Below are 27,052 nucleotides of genomic sequence, written 5' to 3' on the forward strand. Positions count from 1 at the left end.
CAAGGAATCACACTCTACAGAGTGCAGCTGTTTAGATTTGATGAGCAGGACTAACATCAGTAATGACTTCAGCATATTGTTGGATTTTTTCTTTTTTTTAAGATCAGACAGGCACAAAGCCGAACAACAGTATTCAGAAGGTTCATGGAAATAATGTCCATCTGAGATGTTCACTGACAGCTGCATGTTTAGACTGCAGTCAATAAATTGCCTTTGGAAGTAATTCTGCCTTGAAATGGACCAGTGGTCAGCCGGCCTCAGCTGTTCTGGCCTCCTTTCGAAACCCATAACCTGAGCAATTTCTGAACAGATGGTATATCAGAATGGTTGGAAAGACTAGTTATGACACATCAAGTTAGTTCAGGCTGGACACACATCACGGTTTAAGATGGGATCTCTCTGTGGCCAGTGTGTACAGGAGAAACACTTCCAGCAGGCAAAAACCCTGTCAGTGTACAAATGTGCACATGGTAACTCTGCATGGAGGTGCAGGGTAATGATTTAGTTTTTAAGAATGTAATGTGGACACATCATAATTCTCTTTTAGTTTTTGTTTCATTATATGTGCACGTAATCTCTTCTTTTCCAGTGAACAATGACTTACAATTACTTGGGACTATTTGTCCAGAAATTGCAACATTTTTCAGCAGTTTTATCTCTGCATAGTTTCATATCCGCACCAGCGCAGCATTTTCTTGTTGCGTTGCTGGTTTAACAAATGGGAGTCTTGGTGCTTGTTACTGGCATCTCAGCTCATGATTACTCTATTATTTAACCTCATAAAAATTCAGTAATTACGAAATTCGACTCCTTGGATAAGACACTTGCATTCTCTCCTGCCCTGAAATCCCTCATTAGGATGGGAAACTTTATTTTATAGAGACCTGTTTCCCCTATAGCCATATACAGGCCTATTAGGTAAATATAGCATTTGCCTAATTACTCCAGCATGGCAGATTTTTTGTTAATGGGACTCCTTGTAAAGAAACGAATACAGGTCACAAGGAAAAAGACAGAGAGGAGAATAGGCACATAAAAGACCCAGTACCTGGTTCAACCACATACCAAAATCCAGCCAACTTCATACCTAAATGACAAAATAGGTTGTTTGTCACTGTCGTGTAAATGAGTCAACAACAATGAGCCACAACTCCAAAAACAACTTGTAAAAGCTTTTTCTGATTTGTCACCTCTGTGGCAGGTTTGGCGACTAAAGCTTTGTAAAGTTGGGGAAAGACCGCCTTCATGGATTATAGAAACTAATGTCAATTGTTAGCAGAGGACGGGTCAAAAATCACAGTCTAAGTGTCTTAGAAACATCCCAACATTTACTGTATAAGACTATTTCCAACAACACAGCAATGTCACTTGAATTCATCTGTCAGCACTTGACCAGGTTTTAAATATCAAAACAAAAGTGATCATAAAAAGAATTCAGATTGTTTAAGGTTTAAGGTCATTAAAACGTCTAGGTATCATAAACCTTTGTCTGTCACAGATCTTTTTTTCCAATGTTAAAACTCCATTGGCTTTCTGTTGAAGGAACCAGGGTGGTACTAAATTCCAGGTTGGCCTACAAAAAAATGTCATCCCTGCAGGACTCTACTTGCAGTCGTTTTGTGTAGCGCTTTGTACAGAAAAGTAAAAGTGAACAAGAACAAATTATATAAAAACATTTCTTCTTAAGCAGCCCAAAAAATAATAATCAACTAAAGCAGCACTGATTTGTGGTTTCTCAGAAGGAAAATGTTGAAGCAAAGACAGAAACAAACTTACAGAATCCTGAGGTTCTTGATGCCAGAGAAGTCCACTTTAGTGATTCTGGTGATGTTGTTTCTGTTCAGATCCCTACAGAGAGAAACACAGAGGTTACAGGGTGAGCTTAATTGAGTATGAACTTAATATAACACACTGTATTTTGAAAGCATACAATGTCTTTACAAAAAAAGCCAAAAAGCAAATGAACATCAGTGAGCACCAACTGAGTCTACGTGTGTGTGTGTCTGTGTGTGTGCTCGCTCAGTCAAATTTGTGAATGTGGCAGTCGGACAAAGCGTGAGAACGTCCCACAGCATATGAGCCCACACACATATAGGCAAGCACACGCGCACACAAATATACAAACACAAACAAACAGAAAGCAAAACATGCTAACACTCCTACTGTACAGGCAGCATCAGATTTATGCATATATATACTCACACATCTACACACAAACACACACACACACAGCTCCTGCTGCTCTGCATTATTGAGAAGAAAATTTTCCAGCAAAAATAAATAAATATATATATATATATATATATATATATATATATACATATATACATATATACATAATAAAGTGGGATGAAATGATTTTCTCTTTCCATCATCAGAGTTTAAAAGCTTATCATGTTTCCTGGCTGTCATTCAATCTGTTTTAACTATGAGTGCACAATGTATACATACTGCAATATGAACTGACTGCCTGAGTGTGTGTGTATAGACTGGTTCCCTTTACACAGCTATGCTGTTTATTGAAACGCTGTCGTACTGGAGGAATTAGGGCAAGGAAAAAAAACACACACACACAAGAGAACACAGACAAACAAGCCACACAATTTTCTCTCTTATTTCACACACAAACTCTCCATAAGCTTTCACTCACAGACACACACACAAAGACACACATAAACAGAGACCGGTTTTGCCAAGGCAGCCTGCGTGTGTGTTTTTCATAATACACCTAAACATTTATAAATCTGATTTAAGACCATATTAGGTTTCAAAAGGCTTCCCCAAGCTGCCATGGCAAGGACCACTAATAAGAGCCATACCCCAGCCTGAGACAGGGAGGGCTGGTGCAGGCGAGGGCAGCGCTTCCCAAAGCCCAAAATCTGGTCCAGAGTCCACCAGGGGTCCTTGAAAGGGCTCCAGGATAATGAATAGCTACAATATCTCAACTGATACAATGGGAGGTCACATAAAATGACTGCTGATCAAAGACAACCACCCACTACAGCAGGCAGGGATGGAAACCTGGACTAAATCATAAGCAACAACAAATACGTCCTCAGAATGAGGTCCCAGTCAAATAAAGTTTCTATTTGGGGATCCTTGAGAGAAGAGAAGAGAAGAGAAGAGAAGAGAAGAGAAGAGAAGAGAAGAGAAGAGAAGAGAAGAGAAGAGAAGAGAAGAGGTTTTTACTGTAGTAGCAGAATTTTTATATCAACAATTGATCAAATTATTACATGTAATATAAAAAGGAGTCAATCATAGTGACAGATCCTTGGAGAATGATCACACGAGCTGGAGGAGGCCAAAACAGAGCTGAAAGAAAAGTGGATATTTGGATTTACAGTCATCAGAGGGACAAATAAATACTAATGTTGCTCCTTGTCAGTGGGTTATGTAAAATAACTGATGATATGTCAGAGTTATGTTTCCAGTTTATGTGCTGCCCCTAAGTGGTTAAAAGATAATTTAGTGCAGGTTTATGAATGAATTTCCCTGATCATTTTTTACACACCTAAACATCATTTATCAACAAATTTTGATATTAAGTTTAACCATCTGAGAAGACTCTGTTGGGCCTGAGGTTTAAGGTGCTGACCATGTAATCCCTGGTAACACCCCCGGTTCGAGTCCAGCCAGGAAGCTTTTTTGCAGGTCATTTATTTCCTGTCAACTCCAACAAAGACCCAATAAAAGTATAAAACACCCCCCAAAAAAATGAGTTTCACAAACAGACAGATTCTGAAATGACTGAAAGATGAACAACAGAACCATGTTTGATTTTGAATCTCAAATATCAGCACTGAAACCTTGTGATGTATGATGACACTGCATTTATTGTAATCAGAGATCAATCAATCAAGGATCTTGGCAGTGCATTCAAGAGTCCAGATGAGCGAGCCACTTCGCCATCATTCAAACTAGATGCTGCTGGTTCAGTTTGTGTGTGATTGGAAAGCGAGGCAGCTTGATAAGCCTCCTTGGATGTGATGAAAAATTCAATACGGTATTGATTTATCATTTTCAACCTGAGGGAAGTCGTGCTTCCATGACCAACGAAACAGATTTTTTTCCTCTTGTTGATTTGTAATTTCATGTAGACTCTCACTTCTGAGCATCCAATCTGAACGTTTCTGTTCCCTATCACTCCACCTCTATCCATCCACTTCTCCCCTCCCCACCCCCTTGTTGTCTGTCTCTGCTTAACTTTTCACATTTGGCAACAATCTTTCAGTTTTTCTTTTTACCCTCCGTCCCTCCCTTCATCTATCTTAAATCTCTCCTTTCCCCAGTCGCTGCTCTTTAATGTCAGTCTGTCAGTCCCTCACAGCCAGCGTCACCCCTGTGTTCCCAGCCTTCGTGTCCACTTTTTCTTTCTAATCTCCCCCTCTTTTGCAGTGTCCCCCTTCTCTCAATCTCTCATGTCTTATCTTTCACTGTTTCACAGTTGACTAAACACTTTTTCTTCGCCTTCATCTGTTTTTTTCTCTCCCTCTAATCTCTCCTCTTTTATCTCAATCTTTTACTCTTTTACAGTTGGCTATATTTTTCCTACCCTTCTCTTTTATCCTCTCCCTTCTCCTCTAATCTCTCCATCCTTATCTCCATCTTTCTCTTGTTCACAGTGGAAATTTCTGCTCTCACCAGGGAAACTGCTCTGTAGTCAAACAAACACTGAGGATGCAGGCCAGGTGGAGAGCGATGGCATCGCCCTATCTAAAAATCACCGTCTAAAAGCTGAGAAAGTCGATGCCACTGCCAGAGCAAAATGAAGTCTGGTGTGAAATTGAATACTAAAACTGTCAAATGAATAGTGCATAGTGAGCAGTGATGTATTCTGAACTAAAAAGGTGGATGATATGATTTCTTGTCATTCCTCATAAGGTGAACAACCAGTAATAATCACATAAGCAAATAAATGTTAATTCACAATTTGCCCCAAAACAACTTACATAATATGTTACTACTAACACAAATAAGTTGTACTCACTGGATTTTATTGATTTGTTAATGCCACTACAGAGTGCGTGTCCATTACAATTGTTCTGATACTGACACTAGTATTGGATTTGCCTCCGATACTGCCTAAAATACTGGATCAGGGGTCAGTGAGTATGCAGTCTACACACCGATCTACGTAATTATTTCCCCACTGTGGGAACTGTGAATTTCCCCACTGTTGGACTAATAAAGGCTATCTTATCTTATCTTATAATAAACTTTATAGTTTCACACAGAGATGAAATAGCAGTTTTCCCCAAAATGTATTCTTCTTCACTGTTCTAAAACGGAAATCCCTTAAGTATGAAGAATATGATTTGTACATCCTGTACGTACATCTCTGTACGACCACAATGCTTCATTTATAACAGTATGTTGTGACACATTTTACATTTATCAAGAACATCACAGCTCCTGTGATTTGGATATTTCTCTTGATCATACTGCAATTTCTATAACATTTAGACTGAATCTTCAGGCTCATTACCTTTTACAGGTTACTCACCACGTTAAAAGTAGTGAGAGTTGGTGGATTGAGATGAGGACAGATATAATCAGGTCTCTGTCTCAAAGTGAAATCCTGGTGAAATTCATGTAATCATGCTGCTGAGAACACTTACGATGATTAAACATTCAAAACCAACAAAAACAAGCTTGATTAGACTGAACGGGTCCTGCAGTGCAAAATTAGGCCTACAGAGGATAAGAATGACGTAAAGTTAGCAGGGCAACCTTTTTATGCACCTGGCCTGCTGCGGTTTGGGGATCCACCCCGCCCAGCAGTAAAGCTTCACTCAGCTGTAAATTTAACTGACCAGCTGGCAGTCAGACAACTAACGAGAGGCTTCAGTACAAAAGCTCTAACCACTGTTTGTTTCCATTACAGGCAGAGGTAAGGCGCACATGTGTGTGTGTTTGCGACAAGGGGATAAGACAAGAATGCAAACAGCAGGTGTTCAGGGAATTAATATACCATACAACACACACACAAAGGCCCAGACAGCTCTACACCACATCTCACCTCAGACCACTGAAACCAGCCAACCTTACAGTCTGGCTGCCTCCAGCCAGCAAACCAGTTGACTTACACACACACACACACACACACACACACACACACACAGATACGGTGTGTGTGGGGGCTGATGCACTTAAAGTGCAGCTTCACTGGTTGGCTACACCACAGAGACCGAGAAGAAAACAGAGAAATAACTATTAGAAAGGAATGTTAAACAAATGACAGATCAGGTGACAAAGACTCCCAAGACTCCCCAGACTGGCTGCTGCGGTGGTGAACCACCGAATATTAGGAGAATACATGAGTTCAAATGTTTGGCCGGGAGGGTTACCCACCGGTCAGTTGTGTTTCTCCTTCTCTCCGTGCATCTCTATCTCAATCTGGCTTGTTTTTGTTTTCTTGACCTCACCTCTATCTGGGACAACAACTCTGCCCTGTCTCTTTCTGTCTCTGACACTGTGACATTTCCTCTTTCCACTTCTTCTTCTTCTCTCACTCCATCGAGGCACTGCATCCTTATCTGACTATCCCTCCATCCTTTCCCTTTCATCGCTTGTTGTTCTCCGCCCCAACGCTTCGTTACCGAATGCGTTCGCTTCCTGGCCTAATCTCCTGTTATTTTCCACAAAGCTCTTGTACCTCTTCACTTTCCCATTCCTCCTCTCTTGCTCTCCATCCCTCTCTCTCTCTCTAAGATAGGTATGCTCAATTTCGCTCTCTAAATCTCCCAGTTACGCATGGAATCCTAATTGCCTTCTTCCTTTTCCTCTGAGCTCCACGCTCTACAGTGTGTCCGTCACCAGACGTACGGAGGCAGAATTAGCCTTCAGTGTGGCTGCAATCCATCTTCAGACGTTTGAATATGACATTCAGCAACAACTGTTCACACTCCCTCAATCACAATCAAAGTCATCTCAGTGTGATATGAAGCATCTCTCCAATCAGGACTGAGAGCAGCTTTAAAGCAAAACCAGCAAGAAAGTGAAAATGTCACATTTTTTTGCTGAACACGTAAGAATAGGTGAAATTTAATAAATTAAATGTATTCTTAACTATGCCTGTGGAGGCTGAAGACAGGAGCTGGCCTCTGAAGTGATCGTGACTACAAATCAGAAAAAGATGAGACACCATAAGCAAGAGTTAGACCAAAGATATTGTAAAGCTGTCTGCGCAAGTTGAAAATGATTCAGCTTGAAGGGAAAATTGAAGCTTTTCCAAACTCTTTATGAATCTGCTTCATAAACCAACAGAGAGGAGACAGAAAAGGAGGGTGACTGAAGGAAAACAACCCAGAGACCTGGAGCTTCTGGTGAGCTCCGAGTTCAGTTACGAGCTTCAGCTGAGCACAAACACGCACACAAGTACACTACCACACACACATCTAATGAGTCTGCTGCTAGCTAGCGAGATTTAGGCCAAACTGAGTGATCAAATGTGCACAAATGACACAAAGCAAAACTTCACTGTGTTTTCAGTCTGAATACAAAAACAGCTCAATTAATGGGCAGCTTGGTTCACAGTAACCCTGTCACCACATTTTGATTTAGTTTTAGTCTTCTGACAAAAGTTTATATTAGTTTTAGTCAAATTTTAGACATTTTATTTGTGTTTTAGTCAAAAATAATAATAATTAAAGGTCTTTTAGTTGAGTTTATTCAGTGAAATTTTAGTCCCATTTTTGTCATGTGTTTCTAATTTTAATATCTTCTAAGCATTTTGAGGCTACAGCTGTCATCATGTTTTTTTTGTGTATTGTCACCATGGTTACACACGTCATCTTGTTAAAGTTGTCGTAGTTTCATTGCAGATTTCGTTGAAATTAACTCTGCAGTACGCTGTTCACAGAAGGGACATCCAGGGCTCTAAAAACGTGATTTGCCCTGGACAATAGTGCGAGTCACACAGTCTGAACCACTTATAACAATAAACTGACAAAACAGAAAGAACTGAAAGAAATAGAGTAAAGATTGCTCTGTTTACACTTATCAAAACAAACATAATACAGAAAAATAGCAGGAGTTTTGAGATGAGATGCATTTGAATCCATTTGCCTCACATGTGATGCAGATGCTCTGGCATTTGTTTATACGACACAGTTAATAATTACGAATATCTGGCGCATAATTCTTTGGCAATTTAAAATCCAAGTAGTGTCCAAAACACGTCAACTGCTGTCTGCACCTAGTGAGTCTCCTATGTAGCAAACAATATTTGAGTGAGTGGACAATCTGAACAAAGCTAATGTTAACGGAGCTGTGCCACGTGTTGCTATAGAAATAAAATGTTTCTACCGCTGGCAGAGCACATATATTAAACATATTAACTCAATGTAAATGTCTTGTAGTTTACATATTCAGGTATCAGACTTTCTATGAGGAACTCAGGAAGGAACATTGGGTGAAGCAGAGGACTGAACTGCATGTTCTCCATTACTGTAATGTGTACAACATAAGTTCTAGAAACTGTAAGATGTAATCATGGAAAGCCTTCAACAGAATGACATGTTCAGTCTCTGTTTGCAGACCATATATTGTCTACAAGAGTCTACAAGTTTTGGAAAATTTGGGGGCTTTGTGGAACATTTGGTCTCCTGTGCGAGCGTTTACTGCTGTTTTAAATCTCTGTCACAGTGATGCTAATAGGCAGTGAACTCTCTCCTATTACAAAACTGCTCTCTGGGATACACAGCAATCACCACGAGGAGATTTTGGTCACTCACATCATACGCACACACGCAAATGGCATGTGAACATGCAGGAACAAGCGAGCAGACCTACACACACACACACACACACACACAGAAGAGGTCCAGGGCTTAAGCTACAGAGCTCAAACATGACAGGATATTTAAAGACTCAGACCAATACTTTGTAGATATTTGACTGTTTAAAACATACATAAATAAAAGCATTCAGTATTCGATCATCAGGTTTGTGTGATAAAACCTTAACTGAGACCATCAGATAGGGAAACTTAAGTTTGCAGGATTTCTACAATCCCGTCTGCAGCCAGGATGAGAGCATGTGTACAATTCAGAACAAGCAGGCAGAGACACAAACAAACAGCTGGTTGGTTTATGTATTTGCTGGGTTATTTTTTCTCGAGCTGAATCTCTGGTGGTCTCCTCTTTGACTCCACTTGTATCTGCTTCATTTCTCCTGTCTCCTGCCTTCAACATTAGATCTGCCCATTCATGCGTCACCTTCATCATCATCGATCATCATCATCTGTCTGTCTGTTGGTTTTTTCTCAAACCTCTTTGTCTGTCGGCGCCTTTCAAAATGATCGAGCTCACACACTCTTTACATCAACTCCCCTGTTGTGTGGTTTTACACAAATTAAGATGTAAATAATCTGATTAAACTTAACTTTGCCAGTAATTCGATGAATTTCATTGAAAGCAATCAAGTTATTGACACGTGGATAAATAGCACCTGTATGAAGAGCATGTCAAATTCAGCCACAGTAGATTTTACACAGTAAAAACAAGCATTTGCTAACATTACTTAAGGAAATCTATTTGCAAGACAAAGGTTTGGCTGGTGTGATGGGTGTTTACTGTCGCTACAGCAAGACAGTGACCCCACTGTTGGAGATTGTTTCTCGTGTAGGCTACGCATGCTTCTCAGAAACATTCTGACACTTGACATTTCACATTTTATCTGGCCAGTGTCCCTCACCACACATTTGTCTCGATGGGTAGAAATATGTCTCGCTTTGTACAAATAAGCTTCTGGCTTATTGGCGACATTTGCAATGGCCAGAATGCTAACAAATGCTAAAAGAAACTAAACAAAAAGGTAGCACAAGTTCTTTCCCAAAAATAGAGATGAAAGGCCAGAGGAGAGGAGTGACGAAGAGGAACAGAGACATTGATGATAAAGGAGCCATTAGTCAGTAAAATATTTTCCCTGCCGCAGACTGAGGGATGCTCAGTTGGACTCCATGATGGGGAATGATGCACAATACAGTTCCCTCCATCCCATCTGCACTTTAGTTCTTGTCTTTAACTTTACCAACCTGGCTCTGTTTTAGTCTGTCAGTCTTTTTTTCACCCTGTGTAGACCTGTTCTTCCCTTTTCTTCTGTCCATAGTTTTAGCTCTGAATCCACCTTCATCCGTCTATATATTCTCATTCTTCACTTATGTCTTTTACATAACTACTTGTTAATGCATCTTTCACATGCAGTTGCCCGGACCGATTGGATTTTGTTGAAATCTGGGGGAGTTTATGTGTCTCCTCTCTGTGTTTCGTCATCTAATGCTTTGTTTTCTGTCTGTCACAATTTACTTCTCTACCCTTTGAAGTCTCTATTCAATGTTAATGCCACTCAACCTCAGGAAATTCATAGTTTGGTGTTGCTGTTAACCACGCGGGCTTCACCACATTAGGGAATCGCCTGCTAGCGTTTCTTTCTTTAAGAGTCACGAGCCAAAAAGGCTGTAAACCAGTGCTGTATTTGGTTAGCTCTTTTCTTTTCTCCAGTTTATAGGGCTGCATTGCTCTTGTCTAGATTTACTACTGCTGTACTGTAAGTGAATAGGGTGGGGGTGGGGGGTGGAGGGATAATTTGGCCACTGAGAGGCCACTTGACAAGAACAGGGCCTGCTGCTTCCTCAACAGAGGCCAAGTCAGAAAAAAAAAATGGGAGTGAGTGAACGAGAGGGTAAGAGAACGAGAGAGGTTAAGAGGAATGAGGGACTGAGAGAGAAAGTGAATGATCGAGAAAGAGCTCAAGAGAGACGGGGAGATGGAGAGACACACATGCACAGTGCAGTGACCAGTTTCTCCATAACCCTCCAGCCTAACATAAACAGTCTGTCACATTGAGCTCAGCTGAGCATTGGACGGAAAAGGGACTATTATGGTGTGAGTAACACTCTCATACTGCACACAGCTGCACACATATTGCATGTACTGGCACATGCACACAGATATGACACAACAATTGTGAATACACACATATATGTAGTGTAGGAGTACACACAGAAACACACACTGAGAAACAGAAAATCCCAGCAGTAGGGATATAATGTGTTGCTTTGGTGACAGTGGCCTAACAAAACAGTGGCATAGCTTGTTAACATCAAACGACTCCAAGCGCATTGCGCGCGCGCACACACACACACACACACACACACATACACACACACACACACACACACACACACACACACACACATTCATGCAGGCGTTTTGCTATGACACACACTCCGTGCTGATGGCTTCTGTTTCAGCAGAAAGTCACAGAAGGTCATTCGTGACTCGGGGTAGTTTCTATGTGACACAGACTCTCTCTCTCTCTCTCTCTCTCTCTCTCTCTCTCGTTATATGTCAAAGTTTCCATCTACAACCAATGGCATGTTTAATCCAGTCAAAGCATGAGAGTGTCCTGTGTGTGTGTCTGTGAGCCTGTGCTTGCCTAATCATGAGTGTGCGCTGTATGTGTGTGGCTGCATGCGTAAATTCTCCTTTATGTTTTCATTTAGAATATGAATGTGCCTTTTTCATGTGTGTGTGTGTGTGTGTGTGTGTGTGTGTGTGTGTGTGTGTGTGTGTGTGTGTGTGAGTGTGCTCTTGAACCAACTTTATGACAACCCAATTTTAGACCTTGACAGTGAGGATATTTTGGAGAGTGGGGACATTTTGGCTGTTCTTTACTACTTCAAAAGGTTGTTTTAGTTTCATACAACCTGGGTCTTATTTCAGTAGTTTTGGCCATCAAATCATTATTCCTTTCTGAAATAATAACACTCCACCAAGGTAATTGCTGAGATCTTCTAGTGTGGTGAAAAAAAAATTTAGAAAAAGCAAAGACCACAAGCAACAGACAATCATAGAGGTCTTAAACCAACCCCCAGGTTAGCAAAACTTACTTTGAAGAGGAAATGAAGGCAAACTGTGACATAATCACCTAAAGTGTTCGCTGCAAACATCCATCACAGTTGAGAGACCTTCTTTGTGGTCCAGCTTTGATCCACCAGTACTTATGCAGACAGAGTTTTTCTGTGCAAAAATCACTTCGAGTTCATCCTCCAAATAAAGCGTTGAAGATAATCAGATTAACTGTTGGCTTGTTTACAACCTGTCTAATCATCTGACTACTCATTTCTTTTGTTTCTATGAGCAATGTTCCCAGATCGCAGCGATTACAATAAGAAAAAATTTCTTTAAGGGTCAAGTTGTAACAGTTAGGAGCAGGAATGCATTACGTCAATGAGGAGCCTCACAAGTGCAGTACAACTACATGTGCATTCATACATAGTTTTAAGTGTGCACTCATATGTCAACATACATGTACCCGATTTTCTATATGTATGGCAGTGAGTGTGTACACCTCTTCGCCTCTTTTTTTCATTTATTTATTGATTTGATAGGGAAAATGCAATTTAACATATTTCCAGAACACAGCATGAAACTAATGTGCTGCACAAAGAGTTTCTAGCTATTGCCAGTTCTCAGCTCCTGTCCCTAGATGGGCTTTTACAAGTGCAATTCAACCAAAACTCCCAATTCTAACTATCATAAAACGACAATACACTACAGATATATGTGTGCCATGTGAATACAGTATGTGTGTGACTGTATGTTTTAATGCAGCATCCAGCTTGCTTCATTTCCCAGAAGGGCAGTGCCCACCGTCGGTGCCAGCTGGCTGCGTCTTTGGCAGACTGAAAGTCATTATAAAAAGGTCAACTGCCCACACACTGGGGAAACTTGGGGAAGAGAATATAACCCACTGACCTAGAACTGGAGCCTAAATATTGGTTACCCTCACTTGTGCCATTTGGCATACCATAAGTGAATCAAACATAGTTGGAAGGGCACAAAATCGTGACCACAAGATGGCCACAGAAGATAGGCGTGACATAAAGAGGCTGCTTGAGAACAGCGAGCTCACTGTGGTTTTCTCTTATTAGTTTAGACTCGTCTGCTACAGCAATAACACTCGGCTGCTCCTCAGATGTATTACATCACCATCATACCCATGATAACAGTAAAGAACACTCATCATTGAATGATGGCTTCTATTCAACAGTTACCAAAGCATGTGTGCTGACTGAAGCTTTTCTCTGAGTACCGCATACATGCAGAAATACTGCACAAACAGAATACATCACTAATTAGCTCCCTGGTTCCCACAAACGTTGGTGACACAGCATGGTTAGCAGAGATTCGTGGGGTTTGCCAGAACAGTCGGAATGCATCTTTGACTAATCAGACCTTTTGTATGTGGATGTGTGATAATAATATCATTTGTGTTATAATATTTGTTATTTAAGGAAAATGCTACAACCACAACTGAAAGGAGCTGAATATAACCCACTGTCATTACAGATCGTTTTTGATCCAATCAAATTATTCTAAATTTAGGGGACAGGAGCTATATCAGCAAAAATTAGCTGGTCTGCTACATGCACAGGTTAGCAACACAGTATTCAAAGATCTCACACACACACACACGCACACACACACACACACACACACACAAAGACTCCAGTCCCACCATGGAATGCCATTTCATAGCTGAGGGTGTGGTGGTTACAGCGTCCATTGACCAATCAACACCAAGCTTTGATAAGAGCCAGAAGCAGAAGCTGGAACGTGTGTGTCCATTCTACACACAGAAACACACACACACACACTGATGCCTGCACACACACACACACACAGCGGCAGGATCCCACTGTTGCGTGCACCATGGTAGGTTGGCACGCTGAGGGGAAATGGGAGCTGTGAAAACTCCACTGGAGAGATGCTGCTGGCAAACTGAAGGTGTGTGTGTTGAAGAGGGAGGTGGAGGTCAGAGAACGAGTGAAGGAGAGCAGCAGGGAGGAGGCAAGGGAGAGGGGAAAGATTGCAGAAAGAAGGTGGAGGGATGTGGAGAAGGAGCGAGGGATGTAGGAAAGATGAAGAGCTGGGAGGGGAGAAAGAAAAACAAAGAAAAAGTTAGACGAGGCTGGAGAAAGTAGAGAAGGTGTTGCTCGTAAAAAACTTGCCAAAACTTCCTCAAAGTGCCGTTAGCGAGGGAACAGAGAAACAGGCAGTTAAAATCAGAATTAAATTGTGTAAAGTTGGCGGTGGAAGCTCGCCGTTTCCAGCAGTGAACTCACTCAACTACAAACACAGACATCAACACGCACAAGCTCAGTTTGACAGCACACATATATAAAGATGCGATCATACATAAGCTTGATAGAGCCAACGCACGCTAACACGAGTTACAGTCACACATTAGAACACACACACACACACACACACACACTTTAACACAAAAATTTCCTGACTGCAGCTCAACCAGTTGAAGGCCCCCTCTAGAGTTCACAGCACTCAATTTCCACACATTTCACAGCAGCTGGGGCAACAGTTTGGAATTTGCAGCTCTAAAAATCAACATTTGAGGGGGTGTGTGTGTGTGTGTGTGTGTGTGTGTGTGTGTGTGTGTGTGTGTGTGTGTGTGCGTTCCCTGTAGGGCAGGTGTGAATTGGACCTGGGAGAGAAAAGCCGTTCCTGTTTTCCAATTCATTTTACCCAGCCTCGTTAAGCCTGTTAAGCCTCCCCCCAAAACCCTCCACTCAAATTAGATGCAAATGAGGTCTCGAGTGGCTTCCCAAGGAGGACATTACAGAATTGACTGGCCTGAGGTAATCGGCAAGGCTGCCTTGGTGTGTGTGTGTGTGTGTGTGTGTGTGTGTGTGTGTGTGTGTGTGTGTGTGTGTGTGTGTGCGTGTGTTCAATGAACAGTCGAGGCCACCACTGTTTTTCTCTCGTTAACCTTTCCAAATGCTCTGTTTACAATAGTGAAGAAAAGGGGGCTTTAAAGAGAGAGATCCATTCTGTAGTTATGACAGGTGGACTCTGGCTCTGAATATCAAGCTCAGCCTTTCCTTCCAAAAGTAGCCGAAGTGAACTGGATTCAAATTATATACAATGTGGAATAGGGACTAGCTCTAAAGTTTAAAGGACCATGCTGGCGGTTTTCATGCTTTACAGTGCCAGTCATTTTCCATCTTGTCTGATTTCCTTCCATCCAAGCAGCCATGGTCCTTTAAAGGAAAAATATATGTTTTTAGTGTCATGTATCAGTGTATCCTGAAGTTATTTAAGCATGAAGCTTTGTACTTTATTTTACGGGTGTAACCAATTTCCCTCAACCTGTCATGTACTTACTCATTTAACAGTGATTCCCTACATTTGTTTTCAGTATCCTCCATAGAGTCTGTCCGACCATGTGGCTCGAGAGTGATAAAGGGAGCAGCAGAGTAGTAGCCGAAAAAGATTTTCCACTCAAGATAAGGCAAAGTCTTGTCCCTTACTCAAACACCACATGTCTTGTGGTCTTGTTGCATTGCATTCTGGCGTGGTGAGACTACTGCATCCCCTCCTCCTCTCTATGGATTTAACCTCATGTGATTGTTTGAATATTTCTGCAAAAGGACTCTTGGAAAATACTTCTGGCATTTGAGTTCAGGGTGAGACACAACTACCCAACAAAGTCTGAACAGATATGCAAGGTGGATGGTTCGAATTTTTCACAGTGCTAAGAGAACCAAAAACACATCGATTGAGAGTGCAGAGTGGTAATTATGTTTTGGATTATCATTGGAATCCATTGTTACTGCTGTAATTTTCTAAACTGATTAAAAAGGAAAAAGCTACAAACTTTTCAGGGCCATCTTTCAAGCCTTCAAAGTGTGAGCACTTGAAACTGAAAACATAGGTTTGCACTGGAGTATTCTTTAAAAACCCATGTGTCTTTGTGCTCTGATTTACAGGCCAAATTGATGCATACCAGTGTCCAGCCAGTTACCTCAGCGTTGCAACATTGCATTGCCTTTGAACATTAGGAACATCCCGCTGCCAGGAAACTTCTGAAATAACAGATTCAGTAAATCTGAATATATTTGTGACAAATTTTCATGTTGATTGCCAGTTTTTGTTCCCATGAATAGTTAAGTTATACCCTGACACTGACAATGTCATAACAAATGTCAGATCAACTATTAGCACTACATCAGCCAGCACTGGCAAACAAATTCTCATTTCATGACATTTTGAATCATAATTTAGCCTCATTACAGTCCTCCATCTGTTTTGTCTATGTTTGGCCACTACACATCGTTTTTGATTGAAAATATGGTCCATTTTAAAAACAGTCTAGTCAGTCATTGATCATTGATCATTCAACAAACTTTGCCCCATTGAAGCTTCGTACGTTCTAAACTTTTAAACGGTAAAGTTAAAGGGAATATGCACAATCAACAAAACAATTTTGGACCCTACTCTGATGCTCTTTTTTCACTCACAGCGTAATAAACTCGGCACTTTTGTTACTAGAATCTGTTGTCCACATGGACTTTATTCCACCCGTCAAACCCAAATCCCTGCTCACGGTAATAATGCTCATCTCTCTTTCCTAAAAAGTTTCCCATCTGCCGTAACCTTTAGAACTGGAATCTCATCCATTTTAATGATTCCCATCTCAGACTCCCTAAAATATATCTGCAGAGAGAAAGAGAGATGAAAGCAGGCAGAGAGGGAGAGAAACAGGGAGGGAAAGAGCAGCTCTTGGCCAAAGTCACAGCTGAAACACTGACCTGGATAAATCAGGGAAACATAAACACATAGTTTCTAGAGTGAGGGCAGTGGGAGGGGCGCTGCTACCCCAAATATTCCACCCCGGGGACCCCAGCAAGAAGCAGGGGACCCCCTTATCCCACCTCCCCATCACAGCCTGCTCTAATTATTTATTTTCCTTGGGTGTAAATGTCTTCTGGGGATTGCTGTGTAAAAGCCAACAGGTCCTGGGAGGTCACAACAGCCCAGTGGGATGGAAGAAGTATGGGGTTCGTTGTTCACACTCACACTTACCCACGCAAAAAAACACAATTACACTGGCAAGCGCAAACATGCAGACACAGAAACACGAACATAAACATGTAAACAAACACATGAAAAAGTCAAATTGCACGCACACATGAAAATCATATGCGGCAGTACCCCCCACATTCACACACACATCCACAAACACGGCCCCCCACTTCTCTGTGCAGCCTACTGATTGTGTTTGTTGTCTCAGGGCTGGGTCTGTTGTTGATCCCCCGCGGGGCTTTTGGCTGCTCCGTTATCACGCATAATCGCTTCCATACCTTGACGGCATAGGTGTGTGTTTCTGAGTGCGTGTGTGTGGCTACGGGGGTGTATACGTGTCAAGATCAGGCAAGAGGTGGCAGCAGCATCTGTCAGAGGTCTGTCTCTGCCTTAGGAATGAATATCATTTAAAACTTAACTGTCACCAGGTTTGAGAAAGAACTGAGAGTAATAATTCTTTAAGGAGTAAAATCACTGATTAGGATTTTACCCAAATCACTGAGGATCTACCCCAACTTTAACAACCTGCAATAACAGCAAAAAAAACTTTGGAAAGTCTTACTGCATAAGGAGAGCAGGAGAATATAAAAAGTTTTAAGGAGCTCACTGCTTCTTCTTGCTTTTCGTTTTGACCTGTTTAAAAACTCTCTAAATGAAAAGTCGCTGCTGCAGAACTTTCTCAACTGCCTCCATTCATATGGGTCACTGGTGATTTTTTGGGGGGCAATTTCATGTGCACCATCTTCTAAGTGCATGGCCAAAGTGGCTGCTTTCAGCCAGGAGGTACACTTGTAACTCTTCCCTGGAAGCTTCCTCTTGTTTCACATAAGCATACAGGTAATTATAGATGCCTAATGATGTATTATTTTGTAATTATCCTTATTGGGTTGCCTTTAAAAAAGCCTCCACACATCTAAATACACTTTATCCCAACTAGATTCACCTCATCAACTTCTGCAGAAAATTTAGTCCAGTTTTTTTTCTCATTACTGGGAACACAAATAATAAAAGTTTCAAGCCCAAGTTAACCAACAGAACAGAGTATTTTAGCCTAATGCAAAATACAGCCACTGATGAGTGCTGCTCAGAAATAAAATGGATTGTTTGCTGTACAGTGATCACTGACTGCGGGTCACAGTTGAAATGCCTCTCACTTTAATCACTCAGTAGTAGACTTTGCAGGCGGATGCAATCATAGTCGCTTCCATTCACAACAAAACTGCACATTTATGTATGAAGTCGCGTTAATGGGCAGGTGATTGGAACCTTTGCATCAGTTTCCACTGAGATATTAAAACAAAAACAAAAATTAGACGCAGTTTGATTTGTTTTGCCTGTGCTGATTTCAGCACTTTAACCTCCAGAACCTCTGAGAAATGAATAGTGTCATGGCATGTTCGATTTTACATGTACACTGCACTAAAGTGGCTGTAATAGATATAGGGATATTACAGGAGCATGAGATTAACAGGAAGAGGGAAACGGGGCATCTTAAGGTCACAGGGCAGGCTATGATGATGTTTAAGAAGGATGATGAGAGTAGTAGATCCACTTATATTCTAATGAAATCGCACTTACAGACGCTCGGCATTCCTCGGTATTCCCTTCGGCACAGTCTTCAAACCCAGACCCTGGCAGTCCACATGCGACCCGGAGCAGCTGCACTTGTGTGGGCATCCAGTCACCGAAGCAACGCACACCAGCAGCGCGAAAACCAGAGCCCAAACGCGGCAGAGCGCAGCCCGCCTCTCCGGCCCGGTCGCAGGCATGATATCCACTGAAATTACTTCCAAACTGACGTTAATTGAATATCCGCAGGGGGGGGGAGAAGAAGACTTTGTGGAAGTAAGGATCCCGTAAAAGGTCAAAAGGGGTTGTTTGACTAAGTGCTAGAATTAAAAAAAAAAAAAAAAAAAAAAAAAAGAAGTGATGGAAGCCGAAATAAAAAAGTCCGCTGTTGGCAGAAGTTTACCAAAGTTTCACTCAAGAGACTCGATCAGTCAGAATCTCCTTAAAACGCTCCCTGGCCATTGAAGAAAAGAAGGAAAACGAGGATGTGGATGAGACACTTGCAAATGCAAAGTTTTCTCTAAAACATCTAACCTTGCGTCACTCAGCTGGATGCGTAAAAGTCTCACCAAATGCTGCCCATTCACAATCTCTCCGAGAAGAAGTTATCCGCCTGAGTCCTAAACTTCCCTAGGTGCAAATGTTCAGCTGGGGTGTAACCTCCTTCCTGGGAACATCCCTCCGCTGCCAGGGACTAAAAAGTGAGAGTTGCAGAGGAGTTGTAATCAGGAAAAAAAAAAAAAAGTTGAGAGAGCAGAGGCGCAACACAGACTGGTACGACTGGAGGTTGTGAGAGAGGCAGACAGATTTGTGCTTAGGTTTCCCCCCAAATCCTTTCTCTCTCTCTCTCTCTCTGTCTCTCCCTCCCTCTCTCTATCCTTCTCCTTCTTTCTCTCTCTCTGTTGATGTCACCAGAAAATAGAGTAAGCTGCTCCACAAACTTTCACTTGTCCCTTATCTCCCCAGCAGAAGCGCTCTGTATAAACTCGGGCTACTTTCCCACACACAAGAATTAAACTCCAAACTCAGTCCATGAGAGCAGGGTACATATTTTAACTAATTTTCCCAGCAACTGTTCCTCTTTCATCATGGCTCATTTATCATTTTAATGATCTACTTTGTGATCACATATTGGTTTTCAGCAATGTCTTTTTAGAGCCATCTCTCCAAATACCCTAATGTATTGTCCTCGGGGAGTCTCTGTATGTCAGCTTCATTGACTAATGCTTTACCAGGCAGCAGATGACACACAAATGCTGTCTGAGTGATCAATCAGAGTTTAGCAAAGCTGGATATAATTGTGGCAAATGCCTTGGAGTCCAATGTGAATAAAGCCATCATCAAACGTTTTAATGATAAAAGCAAAACATTAAGATGAAAGATGAGGTCTCATTACCATACAAACTTTCATACAAACTCTACCTCCAACTGGTCTTGGACAGCTCTAACAGAATATTTGGTAATAAGCACGGCTAGAGTCCCTGCTCACCCTGCATCTATTCTTAGTCACTACACATATTTCCAAATCTTTCTTCCACTGTAGAACAACAATACAGCAGCAAAGTGAAAAAGACCTTTTCAGGGCAGATTCTTGATGCTCCTCTGCATGTTGCATTGTAGCTGCTGCCCTCTATTGGTAAAAGAGAAAACTGTCTCAAACCAAACAGAGCAGGGGCTCAACACTGTGCAGTGACACTGATAAAATAATTTCACTTCTCATTAAGTCAGTGTTCTCTAAATTAATTCAATTCACTTGGAGAGTTTATCTACAAATGTCAAAAAAAAAAACTGAAAAGCTTTTCCCTCAGCAGAGTCTCAGTCTGTAATGAACAGTGGAAAGTTCGTAAATATTGTAATGGCCAGAACCCACACCGAGTTATTCAATGTCATTCTGGGACTCAGGCTAATTAAAACATCATTTTTACTGTCATCTTGAGACCCACAGGCACAGACTTTTGGCCAGTTTAATATTTGATTGTTTATGAAGTAAATGCCATCATAAACAAATTTATTGGACTTTTTTATGAAATGCTGTCCCTTGTCTATTGTCTGGATATTTTTTATTGTTTCATCTTTCTGTCTTTATTCATGCTTGACTCATGGTGAGTCAGTTATGCATATTCATACCTGTGAGTTGCCAGTCTTGGTGTCTGTGTCGCTGGTTCACGGCCGTGCTCAAACACACACATTGATGGTAGTTACTGAGAAGGAGAAAAACATCATTTATCAGTTATCACAGCATCATGTTTAATGACTATTTTTTTTTCCAATTAAACGAGGAATCATGTGAGTTCAAGTCTTGAGAGTCTGAACTGTTTAAATTTTACCTCCTCAATTTCAGCTTAAAAGGTGCTTGTTAGTTAAACACCTACGCAGACTGAATTGTGTCCAATTTATCTATGCACATTTGTGAATGTCAGTGTGTCATGTGTGTAAAGCTTCAGAGAAATGTGTGAGAATTTTCTTAATTCCTCGTTGATTTCTTAGATATACACTCCACCCCCCGATTTTTTTTTAATCTCCTTTGGCATATTGAAACTGTCCCTCACAATGTCCCCTTTACTATTGAAGGGACAGAAAACGATTTAGCTGCTTTGAAAATACTTATAGTTTCATGCAGCAGCAGTGCAAGCAGAGCAAGAGAGTTGTTTTTCTCAGCAACTAACTCCGGCTCCTCTCAGGGGATCCCCAGGTGCCCTGTGGCACGGGAGGGGGGGTTAAATCCCTCCAGAGTTTCCTGAGTCTGCCCCGAGGATCCTCCCTGCTGGCTGTGCCCAGGGGAGGCGAAGGAGAGTAAGTCTGGCCTGTATGTGGAGAAAATCCATTTCTGCTGCCTGCACTTGGATCATGTTGTCATCGCTGCTAAGATAAGCAAAGAACCTGCACCAAGCCAGATAGTGCTAAGCAGCTACTGGCAACCACTCATACATTTACCCCTTTCAAAATATGTTAAGGAAATAGTATTTTCAAAAATATAATGTAAAATGCAAACAATTTAGATGGGTATCAGTATATTCAAAGCATGCCTCTATCTATATCTAACAATAACTTATGTATGTGGATGGACACACACACACACACACACACACACACACACTAAGCTAAGCTAAGCTAATATAAACCTGAAACTAACATGAAACATCCAGCAACTAGCATATTCACAACATTAAACTTTTAGATAATGGTGTTAGCTCCAGTACTTGTATAGTATTATAGTTGTATGTTGAAATGAGGAACAAGTAATTTTACCTTGTTGCTTTTGTTCCCTGCTATCATTAGCTACTCACAGTAGCAGTTTGAGTCAGGTAAGCTAGACATTAGCTAGCTGACTGTAGGCTAGCTAGCCTGTAAAAAGCTAACACTAAGCTTTGAAAATGTAATAAGTGGAGAACTGGACAACACAACTGTCCTTAAATGACAAAATCTGCTAAAATTATGTTAAATATTCAGAGGCAAAGGAAAATTAGAGCTATGTTTGTTGCATCTGTTCTCGTATCTCTACTCAAAGCTATACCTTATTTATTCCTATACCTATTTTTTATAGACATAAAAATGAAAAATGTTCTCACCTGTGTTGCGTTGTTGTTTGTTAAAAGTGTGAATGAATTTGTGTTGTGAACCACGGACTGCAGTCTCTCTGCTTCTCTCTCTCTCTCTTTCTCTCTCTTAGACAATTAAGGAGAGGTGAGACACATTATTTAGTTGTTAAATTGTTTGGAGTCTCCCAGTCTCCCCATGAAATTACACCTATGGCAATATGCCCGTTAATAAATTCACATGTGCTCAAATGATGTCTAGTTCTGGTTGTTCGTGCCTTATTGTTTCTCCCTGTAAACTATTTATCTATGGAAATGAAGTTGCTGCACACAGTGAACCATCAGAGGCCGTTCCCCAGTGAGTCAACTAAACAGATTCAGCTCCAGGATAAAATGTAAAGAAATGAATGTGCCTGAATGTGCAGAGAATAACGAGGACAGGAGAACACATCCAAATCTGCACAAAAAACAGAAAAAAATAATGGTTTTGTGAGAATATTTTTTGTTGCTTTGTCTCCATGTGTTCACTAAATGAATACAGGAGACAGACAACACAAGCTAAGGCACGAGGATGGAGCAGAGAGGGAACAGTAAACAGTAGAGGAGACAACACAAAAACAGAGCCGCACACAAGAGTCAGACTGTTTTGGTTTTCAGCACTCTAACAACAATCTAGTAATTGTTTTAATATGCTGCCTTTTGCTGTTCCTCCTCTCGCTGGTAGTCGTTCTGTGTTTTCACAGATGTCTTTAAAAAATGTTGCACCACATTTTCTTTTTTTTTTGGGAGATTGGTTTTTCAATGTGGTAAGGAATGAACGAACACACCAAAGTCAGACTGTCAGCAGAGAGAGGACAGTCTATTGGACAATCCATTATTAGGTTATCTAATCAACAGGCCAATTATGGCACAGTTAATACCATTTGCTAACATTGTAGTACTGTAAGCTGGCATAAATACACAGCAAAAGACCTACACATGGATGATTATATATCTATATTTACATCACTCATCAGTGCATCAGAGATTTCCCTTAGCCAAACCAGAAGACTTCCTGTTGGCTCCCATTACATATGATCATCATACAGGTGTTCTTCACTTTTCAAATTGTACTGGCCCTGACAGATCAAATCTGATAGCACAAAGTCATTTTGGGATGTTTTTGTTGCTCACAAAAACTGATCTCATCTCCTAATAATTACGAATGGGGAAAAAAGACTTTTGGGCCAGTGTGCATGACGTGATACTGCAATACTGACTGAGGCCACTGCACCAAAATTGCCTCACAGATTAAAGCCGGTCCCAGGGGCTTGACATAGACCTGCATCCTTCTCCTTGGATTTTCACACATTTTCACCGGGGCTGTTTATGTTCCATTTGCCTGTTTTCCAAGCTGCCACTCAAATACACATTGTCAGTCCTTTTGGAATAAACAACCAAGTCACTAAACCTCGACCCCGAGCACCCATTGTTCACGTCCAAGTCCAAATCACTAAAGAAGAGGCTTAAACTGAGACTATAGTGACTAACAGTTCCTTCCATGAGGTTAGAGGACATGCTTAAAAAAAGATAAGTGGTCAATTGGAAAAGTCCCGTCTCTCAAGAGTTGGGCAAACAAATATTGAAAAAAAAACTGTACGACCACAGAAACAGCACACTGAAACACTCAAAACCAAGTAGTGATCATCTTTTTTCCTTAGACAAACCACCGCTTATGTGTGTATGAAACCGCTCTCTGAGGTCTTTGTTTGGGCTCACTGGGACAAGATGCATGTCATTAACTTCTGAGGTTGAGTGTTTGAAATTCTGCTCAAGACCTTTGATTCATGATCCCTTCTTGAGCATTTTCTCCCGGAGTCTCCGCTGTATTTTAGTGAATAAAGCGGAAAAACCAAAAACATGCGGAGTGCTTTACAAAATGAGACATTAAGCAATTGTGTAGTGAACAGAGTTGGCTGCTGTCAAGCTTCTCACACCACATAACTGCTGCCACTCTTTCCCTGTCTTCTCTCTTTTCCTAACGTTTCTCCCGCCTTAATTCGGGTGAACCTTTCAGCCTTCCAACTCATTCTCCCTGCTTTAAATCTCTCAAGCGTCCTCTCTTTCGTTTCCTGTCATTGTGTCTCCCGTCAACACATTCTCCTTTTATTTCTCTCTTCCTCCCCATTGTCCCATCGTCTTCCTTTCTCTGTAATTATCTATTTTTCTTGTCCCAATCTTTGTATTTTTATGAGCTGAGAGACAGCGTGCTACTAATTAGCATCTTTCTGTGGTTCAGGACCGAGCCAGTGACCGGAGTAACAGCTTCACGCTTCACTGCTCACACACTCATGCACACAGACGCGCACAGAGGCAAGACGGCACACATTAGTATCATGCTGTCACACGAAATTTCCTCTCCGCTGACCAAGGCTCTTTCACACGTACATATAACAAAGACATATTCCAGCTCAGTTTCCCGAGGAATTATGGTCATTTTGGAGGATGTAGATTGTGGTGCTGTTCAACTGCATTGCATTCTACAACTCTAAAGGAGTTTCTGTTATTTGGCCCACGCTCACTGATATAAATGGGATGGAAAGAAAATAATACAAGCAACTGTCAGTATAATGCAGTACAATTCAGCATCACCACAAACAGCAGCCTCTAAAACGACCATACAGTTGAATCAACACCTCTGTAACAGTATTATATCCTCATGAAGTGAGTGTTATTGCAGGGCTGTTGTATGTTGTCGCTAAAGTGTTGGCACTGAATTTATCCTGGTGTTGCCTAATTGTTCAATGCACATACAGGAACCCATTCAATCCCACACAAACTCCTGTCAATCCTTTCTTTCTTTCCACTTTCTCTCTCCCATCACTTTTCTATATTTCCCTTCATCCTTCCGTCTTTGTCCCCAATCACACCAGCAAGAAAAGTACTTTTTGCATTGTAACCAGACAAGTTGTTAACTTGACTTTGACTGACTGCAAACCATGTTGCATCTCTATTGGGAGGCATTTTTGCTCTATCAGAGCAGAGGTATATAGAGTTGGATGGCGCGATAAAGCTCATATTATAGCAGTCACTTTTTTTTATTAGCATTTTGAATTATTGCTTGAGAGAGATAATATTTATTTGTTCTGTAATTATCTGTTTGATTGCACTGCAGTGATGGACGATTGTAAAATGTTCTGTCCTTCTGCCCTGTTGTCCTATCAGTAAACGACTCTATTGTTGTTCTCTTCACCAATGCAAAATGCAGAAAACTAGAGAGCCACTCTGGACGGATGATCATGATACCAAACAACCTGAGAAATAATGTACGAAAGCAATTTGGATTTAGCACCATGGATGGAAAAACCATGGACAAAAGTAATGTTGTTGCCTTTATGATCAGGCTCTATGGGTCAGGTTCCACTAAAATTGAACAAATTACACATAACTTTGACTTCATTTTTTTAAAGAATGGCCACCCTCCCACGCTCCCTCAATTTTTGACTCTCCAGTTCTGTCCATTCACAAAGGTCAGCACTGTCAAGATGGTATGAATTCATATGGATGTGGTGAAAAATTGATGGAATAATGGAATAAAAGGTCTTGGTTTTCCACGTTAAAAACCTTCTCACCACCCATTCCTCCACTTCTTTTGTCTTGTTCTCATGTTTTTTTCTCACCTCTTTTCTACATCCCTCCTCCTCCTCTTCCTCCTCCTTCTACACTTCTTCTCCTCTCTCCCTCCATCCCATCAATGGACAGATTAGAGAATAATAGGTGGAAAGTTTGGACTTCTCTTCACACTGGCCCTCATCAGTTTAAACTGTCTTATATCTGATGGCACATTAATGCTTCATGCTACACATTGGTGTGTGTGTGTGTGTGTGTGTGTGTGTGTGTGTTATGTCTTGAGGCTCTGTATTAGTGTTAGTGAGTGCCTGTGTGCCCAATTTTGTATTTTTTTTGCATGTCTGCGATGAAGTATGTCCTTTTGTGTGTGTGCTTATGTGTTTGAGTGTGTGTGGTTTAATGGATCCTTTAGCCAGACAGATCTTTGGCTAAGCTCTGCTGTGGCCCCTGCAAAGCTATTATCTCCCCATACACTGTGTACTCACTCCCTCTGTGCGTATGTGTGTGTGAGAGAGAGAAAGAGAGGCAGAGACAGAATAAGAGAAGAGAAAGCCAACTTTTAAAGGAGACTATCATAACATCCCTATGTCACTTTGAACACACACATTCACACACACATAATTATGCTTATGTGCACTGACAACAGACCACATGTGAAGCATTTCTTGGGGTAAAATGGGGAAAACCCTGACCCACACATCCCCTCCTTTTTGTCATCTAACTACTCAAACTTTAGTCTTTACTTAAATTCTCCTTGGGCCAACTGATCTTATTCTACTCCTAACTTTAACCCCTAACATAGTCCATCTTCTTACTGTCATCCAGCTGTTCTGACAGTCCAACGGTTGTTACTCACCTCCTATGCTTGAATTCTGGACTAAGATATGTGAGTAGGGTAGAAAGCCATCCACTACCGACAAAACTGCTTAGCACACTTTTTGAAGCTTTCTGGCTTTTGTTAAACCTAAAAAACACCTGGAAATGCAAAAATCATTCCAAGAGAGAGAATTATTTTACAGTCAAACCATCTGCAGGCCTAACTTTAAGCTTCATTCCTGTCTAAATCTACTTTGGATTTCCCTCCTGTATTTTAGACCTGTCAGTCTCACAGTAGCTGTAATTCTTATCCTGAAACCCTTTAGACTAACTTTAGTTTTAAACCTCTGCTTCAGCTACAGTTAGTATTGACTCTAATCTTTTTACATTATGATGACAGGTCAAAAAAAGTCCACAACTCAGAGTTAAATAATGCACAGTACTTTTCACAAGCATAATAATGCAACAACACACACACACACACACACATACACACACAGACCCACACACACACACACACACACACACACACACACACTTGTGTTTCTGAATGGGCAGTTAAATAATGCCATATGTTGCTCAAGCGCCTTTGTTTCATTGCAAGGATTTTTTTTCTCTTGCAGCTTCCCATGT

The 27,052-nt window shown here is 41.2% G+C and overlaps 1 protein-coding gene across 3 annotated transcripts in view; it reads right to left on the minus strand.

Annotated features, from left to right (window-relative positions):
* slit3 (slit homolog 3 (Drosophila)) overlaps window positions 1-22,189 on the minus strand; it is a 242,787-nt gene extending 220,598 nt beyond the window's left edge. The window contains exons 1-3 of one of the 3 annotated variants that reach the window (XM_071458286.1): window positions 22,028-22,189; window positions 20,586-20,659; window positions 1,777-1,848 (exon numbers count right to left, since the gene is read on the minus strand). In XM_071458286.1, coding sequence (XP_071314387.1) covers window positions 1,777-1,848; window positions 20,586-20,647 — 134 coding nt within the window. In that variant the 5' untranslated portion in view covers window positions 20,648-20,659; window positions 22,028-22,189. Of the gene's footprint in view, window positions 1-1,776; window positions 1,849-18,467; window positions 19,365-20,585; window positions 20,660-21,707; window positions 21,775-22,027 lie in introns of those variants that run through there. The other 2 variants (XM_071458287.1, XM_071458285.1) reach the window with 2 other exon arrangements.
* Window positions 22,190-27,052: the final 4,863 nt, after the last annotated feature.

The sequence above is a fragment of the Trachinotus anak genome, unplaced genomic scaffold, assembly GCF_046630095.1.
Source record: "Trachinotus anak isolate AG129_WGS33_773 ecotype Australia unplaced genomic scaffold, CSIRO_AGI_Tana_v1 ptg000021l, whole genome shotgun sequence".
NCBI classification, from domain to species: Eukaryota; Metazoa; Chordata; class Actinopteri; order Carangiformes; family Carangidae; genus Trachinotus; species Trachinotus anak.